The sequence below is a fragment of the Ornithodoros turicata genome, chromosome 7, assembly GCF_037126465.1.
Source record: "Ornithodoros turicata isolate Travis chromosome 7, ASM3712646v1, whole genome shotgun sequence".
Classification (NCBI taxonomy): Eukaryota; Metazoa; Arthropoda; class Arachnida; order Ixodida; family Argasidae; genus Ornithodoros; species Ornithodoros turicata.
Window position 1 is genome coordinate 54,330,290 of NC_088207.1, and position 6,333 is coordinate 54,336,622.

Genomic DNA, 6,333 nt, shown 5'->3' on the forward strand with positions numbered 1-6,333 from the left:
CAAAATGGTTGCGATCGCTTCTGCAACGGGTTACTCCACCAGAGAAGAATATATCTGACTCCGTCCCGAGATCCAGGTCAGTCCAGGTTAGGTTCATGAAGCTTTCCTCTATCAGTCATGGTATACGCCACTTCTTACTAATCTTGTAAGGTGAGGCTATAGTGCAGCTCGCCTCACGACTACCCATAATGCTGTCATAACACTCCGTCTTTCTATCTACTAAGAACTTCATCAAGAATAATAATAAGAAATAAGAACTTCAATCACATCTCTATGCTACACGTACACAGCCGCAAGGTGAACACAGTGGAATGTGAACAAAGTCGAGGCATACCAATGGAGGCCTATTTGTGCCATCATTCTGACAGCAAATTTATTTGTGCACAAACTTGCGCTAATAATTCTTATCCAGGAGGCCAGCCCATCTGACGACCCCCCAAGACGTGGACGTGCAAGTGGTAGACGGATTGGCAACCGTGCCTTCCATTGTTGATCACTAAAAGAGCAAACACGTGACAAAGACACTCTTCTGGTCTACTGGAGCAAAAGTTCCAGTAAAGCGTGGATTAATTTCTAGTAAAAAAAGAAAATCGTGCAATACCTATTCTGTATCCTTCTCGTAGACTTTCCTGCGCAGCGACTTTCTTCGATATCAATAGAAGGTGGCCAAGCAACTGGAAAATGTCCGCCGTTTGACATTACGTAAAAAAAAAAAAAACATGGTCTGACTGACACTAACAACTAATAAATGATAGCAGTATCCACTTCAAAAGTACATGTAGGAGGGTTTGCAGACACAACACAAAGCGTGTCAACGGTTTATTTTTGGACAGACATACAGTCCGTTGTAATTGTACAGGAGGTATTTTCCCCCTTTTTGTCAGTCTTCACACATGTTGGCTCCCAATCATTTCCCATATGTCCCTCTAACCTCCACCCTAACATATCACCCACATTCCCTAGCATGCAAATACAAGCTTCCTTGCCCACTTTTTTTTTTATTGGTCCTGCGTTCTCATGCATGCAGGGGTTACCACCTAGACCCCCTGAATTTGCGAAGTGGGCTCCCAGAGAGGATACGCGAAAGTGTTATCAAAGTGATGGGGAGAGCAAGCAATACAACAACTGGCAGCTTATTGCAAGAAGGGGGAGACTTGTTCCTTAGACCGACAGGTGGCTTATACAAAGCCTCGTAAATCGTCTCTAAATTTCTCATACTATCTTCGTTTCAGCCTACTAAGTCAGTGCAACTGAAAAAAAAAAAGTTACACCCATTTACATGGTGTTTTAAAGGTAACGAAACCAAGTGGCTCATGGATGTAGAGTGCTCACGGAGCTGATCGTTGATGCAGCGTCCCGTCTGGCCTATGTACACTATGGGTATCTTCTATTGATTGCATCTATTGTTCTATATTGATGATTGCTATCTATCTATTGATTGCACTGAACATTGCTTTGAATTGTTGGTTTCCTCGGAACACAGCATCATCAAACATCCCTAGGTAAGATCACCAAGTATTCATCTACATACTGCAGTACCCCACCCAAGAAGGTGAGTCCAGCTGCAGTATTCTCGAATGTCCAGGCTATTTTTCTTTACCTCCAGCGCTGACAAACCCTTTGTGGGTACAAAGTTCTTGTTAAGGGCTGCCCTCTGTAGGAATTCCTACTACAACTACACCTGACTGATGACTACAACTACTCCTTGCAATAAACTGTGCCAGTTGCTAGTTTGTGTTGTTTTGCTTGCTCTCCCCATCATTGACCTGCGTCACTTAGGAAGAATATAGTTGCCCTCACGTGGACCCGCACTAGGGTCTTCTAGATGTACGCTCATAAAACCTATCAAGTGTTCTCACCTCTGTGTCCTCTGCACCTGCGTCATCCAACATAGGTATTGGTTTCCTCGGAATGACCAAGAAATGGACATTAGCTTGAGGATTAACATCTCTGAACGCCAGGCACTGCGATAATAGAATTATTCAATCAGATCGAGCCACAGGGCTTTTCGAATAAGGTGACACTTCCGCGTCAGGGAAGACCAAGACCATTGAGGGTAGACGGGAGTACCTTGTCGTCTTCGTAAATGATATCAGCTGGTATAGTTTTGTCAATTATCTTTGAAAATATTGTTGGCGTTCCAGCGGATGATTTGGCGTCCTGTGCCTTCAAACTTTCATTTCTGGACATCGGGGATAGCTGTAAACAAAAATCCACAATGTTGGCTACGAGGCATCATTTGCAGTATTTTAAATTGTCTCTATGTACATTTTCTCGTAACAATACAAGTTGAGAAAGCGTTGGTGTTCGTCCCTTTTTGTCTCTCGTAACTCCGCTGTTTTGCGGATGCTTACAACAAAGGCTCGACTGCTCTGCTCCGTCAGGGGTGTTTGTTTCTTATGCTGATTCACTGCAAAAATATTCAAAGTCTTTGATGTAATCTTCCCGAACTGTGTCCGGAATATATCAGCTGACAGTAGCTTGAGCGCCGCCATTTTACAAAGGCAGCCAGTGGCGCATGGAGGCAGCACGCAGCACTATATACAGGGCAGACTCCCAAAAGGCAGTGACAGGTACAAAAAGAAAGCAAAAAAAAAAGCACAAAAAACGTAGCATAATGTTCATGTTTTCGGACGATTTTTCTCTGCTTGTCAGTCTTTTGAGGTGCTCCCAATGTACTAGGCGGCGCTGTATTTGGCTTTGTAGCACGTCCGGTAGCTTTTCATTTTCGGTTTCGGTATGGCGAAACAGCATCGTGATGACGGCTGCGCTCCAAAACTCACCCGGGTCGACCAGAGAGTAGAGAGCAGCTACTCTCTGCGTTCTAAAACCTACTCGATGACGTCACGAACCCCGTTCCAAAAGCGGGTAGCCTACTCGAGATCGACTCCTCTCAGTGCTCGCTCTACTCCCTATCAGACGGGAGCAGCCCAGCCACCGTGGGGACCGTGGGAGTAGTACGAGTAGTGACGTCAGAGCTGTCGTCTGCGTTGAAACCTACGGTCGTCTGCTTTTGCTGCTGCTCGTCTCGGCTGCATCATAGAGGACGCAGGAAAGTTCCAGTGCGGATTTTGCGACCTGATGTTTTCTTCAGAGCAACATGCACGGAACCATACATACCACACACGCCAGATCGTTGCATGTGAAGGTCGAAACCTTTTTCTATGCGTTTTAGAGCTAGCTGCGGATGAGAACAGCGCTACCCTTTCTCGGAACATGCGGTAAATACCCTAATTCATAGGCATGAATGCTTTACGAAGACGAACCCACGCAGATGACTACCGAAGTCAACAACGTCACACTAAAGCAAAGCAGCAGCCAGCAGTTCTGATGTCCCGAGGCCCAAAAGTCACTGTCGTCTGCTGTCGCCATGTTGAAAATCGTACTCGCGCCCGTTCCATAACCTACCCGAGGGTTACCCTACTCCCATGGTCACGTGGTACAACTCTGTCACGTGACTCTACTCTACTCTGGAGTTTTTCAGTTTTTTTTTCGAATGCAGCCTGTATTTCGACTATGGCTCACCATATTTTGACCTGCGATTTGCTAGATACCTCAAAAAGGACATTCCCTGCGTTTGCTGACCAAGAGCGAGGGAGGCTCCGTTTATAAAATATCAGTTAAATAGCTTTTAGCTGATATCTTAGCTGATATTTTAACTGACATCTTAGCTGATATTTTAACTGATATTTTAGCTATCTTAGCTGATATTTTAACTGATATCTTAGCTGACACCTTCGCTGATATTTTAGCTGTTATTTTAAGTGATATTTTAGCTATCTTAGCTGATATTTTAGCTGATATCTTAGCTGATATCTTAGCCGATATTTTAGCTGATATCTTAGCCGATATTTTAGCTTATATCTTAGCTGATATTTTAGCTTATATCTTAGCGGGTATTTTAACTGATATTTTAACTGATATTTTAGCTTATATCTTAGCTGGTATTTTAACTGATATCGTAGCTGATATTTTAACTGATATCTTACCTGGTATTTTAACTGATATTTTAGCTGATATCTTAGCTGATATTTTAACTGATATTTTAGCCTATATCTTAGCCGATATCTTAGCTGATATTTTAACTGATATCTTAGCTGATATTTTAGCTGATATTTTAACTGATATTTTAGCTGATATCTTAGCCGATATTTTAGCTTATTTTAGCTGATATCTTAGCTGATATTTTAACTGATATTTTAGCTGATATTTTAACTTAAATCTTAGCTGATATTTTAGCTGTTATTTTAAATATTTTAGCTGATATCTTAGCCGATATTTTAGCTGATATCTTAGCCGATATTTTAGCTGATATTTTAGCTTATATCTTAGCTGATATTTTAGCTTATATCTTAGCGGGTATTTTAACTGATATTTTAACTGATATTTTAGCTGATATCTTAGCCGACATTTTAACAGATATTTTAACTGATATCCTAGCTGATATTTGAACTGATATTTTAGCTGATATTTAGCCGATATTTTAGCTGATATTTTAGCTTATATCTTAGCCGACATTTTAAGATATTTTAACTGATATCCTAGCTTATATCTTAGCTGATATTTTAGCTGACATTTTAACTGATATCTTAGCTGACATTTTAACTGATATCTTAGCTGATATTTTAGCTGACATTTTAGCTAATATTTTAGCTGATATCTTAGCTGATATTTTAACTGATATTTTAGATGTTATTTTAAGTGATATTTTAGCTATCTTAGCTGATATTTTAACTGATATTTAGCTGATATGTTAACTGATATTTTAACTTATATTTTAGCTGATATTTTAGCTTATATCTTAGCTGGTATTTTAACTGATATTTTAACTGATAGTTTAGCTGATATTTTAACTGGTATTTTAGCTGACATTTTAGCTGATATCTTAGCTGACATCTTAGCTGATATTTTAGCTATCTTATCTGATATTTTAACTGATATCTTAGCTGACACCTTAGCTGATATTTTAGCTGACATCTTAGCTGGTATTTTAACTGATATTTTAGCTGATATCGTAGCTGATATTGTAACTGATATCTTAGCTGATATTTTAACTGATATTTTAGCTTATATCTTAGCTGATATTTTAACTGATATCTTAGCTGACATCTTAGCTGATATTTTAACTGATATTTTAGCCTATATCTTAGCTGATATTTTAACTGATATTTTAGCTGATATTTTAACTGATATCCTAGCTGATATCTTATAATAATAATTGGGTGTTTACGTCGCGAGACAACTGAGATCATGAGCGACGCCACAGCGGTCGGTCTGTGGATTGCTTTTGCCCACCTGAGGGTTCTTTAACGTGCGATGAAAGCTCATCACACGGCACCCCGTATTTAACGTCCCTCGCGGAAGACGGCGTGTCTAAGCAACTTGTACCCTGCCACCAAGTTGCTGGCGTCCTCGGCCAGCTGATATCTTAGCTGATATCTTAACTCATATTTTAGCTGTTATTTTAAGTGATATTTTAGCTGATATTTTAACTGATATTTTAGCTGATATCTTAGCTGATATTTTAACTGATATTTTAGCTTATATCTTAGCTGATATTTTAACTGATATCTTAGCTGACATCTTAGCTGATATTTTAACTGATATTTTAGATGTTATTTTAAGTGATATTTTAGCTATCTTAGCTGGTATTTTAACTGATATCTTAGCTGATATTTTAGCTGATATTTTAGCTTATATCTTAGCTTGTATTTTAACTGATATTTTAGCTGATATCTTAGCTGATATTTTAACTGTGATTTTAACTGATATCTTAGCAGACATTTTAACCGATATTTTAACTGATATCTTAGCTGACATTGTAGCTGATATCTTAGCTGATATTTTAACTGTGATTTTAACTGATATCTTAGCCGACATTTTAACTGATATTTTAGCTGATATCTTAGCCGATATTTTAACTGATATCTTAGCTGATATTTTAACTTATATTTTAGCTGATATCTTAGCTGGTATTTTAACTGATATTTTAGCTGATATTTTAACTGATATTTTAGCCTATATCTTAGCTGATATTTTAACTGATATCTTAGCTGATATTTTAGCTTATATCTTAGCTTGTATTTTAACTGATATTTTAACTGATATCTTAGCTGATATTGTAGCTGATATCTTAGCTGATATTTTAACTGTGATTTTAACTGATATCTTAGCCGACATTTTAACTGATATTTTAGCTGATATCTTAGCCGATATTTTAACTGATATCTTAGCTGATATTTTAGCTGATATCTTAGCTGATATCTTAGCTGGTATTTTAACTGATATTTTAGCTGATATTTTAGCCTATATCTTAGCTGATATTTTAACTGA

General features: G+C 38.4%; 1 protein-coding gene across 1 annotated transcript; it reads right to left on the minus strand.

Annotated features, from left to right (window-relative positions):
- Window positions 1–343: 343 nt before the first annotated feature.
- Window positions 344–2,522, minus strand: LOC135400124 (uncharacterized HIT-like protein Synpcc7942_1390). The gene is made up of 5 exons (XM_064631861.1): window positions 2,355–2,522; window positions 2,071–2,199; window positions 1,860–1,964; window positions 602–674; window positions 344–496 (listed from the first exon to the last, which is right to left on the minus strand). Exons 1-5 carry the CDS (start codon window positions 2,493–2,495, stop codon window positions 405–407), a joined length of 540 nt encoding a protein of 179 aa, XP_064487931.1. The 5' UTR covers window positions 2,496–2,522; the 3' UTR covers window positions 344–404.
- Between the last annotated feature and the right edge of the window lie 3,811 nt (window positions 2,523–6,333).

Bases quoted from the DNA above. Each gene is read 5' to 3' on its own strand.
- LOC135400124 (XM_064631861.1), bottom strand. From the start codon at position 2,495: ATGGCGGCGCTCAAGCTACTGTCAGCTGATATATTCCGGACACAGTTC. The intron at 2,200-2,354 runs GTAAGCATCCGC...TTTTGTTTACAG, and splicing joins AGAGCAGTCGAGCCTTTGTT to CTATCCCCGATGTCCAGAAA. The intron at 497-601 runs GTATTGCACGAT...TTGCTCTTTTAG, and splicing joins ACGAGAAGGATACAGAATAG to TGATCAACAATGGAAGGCAC.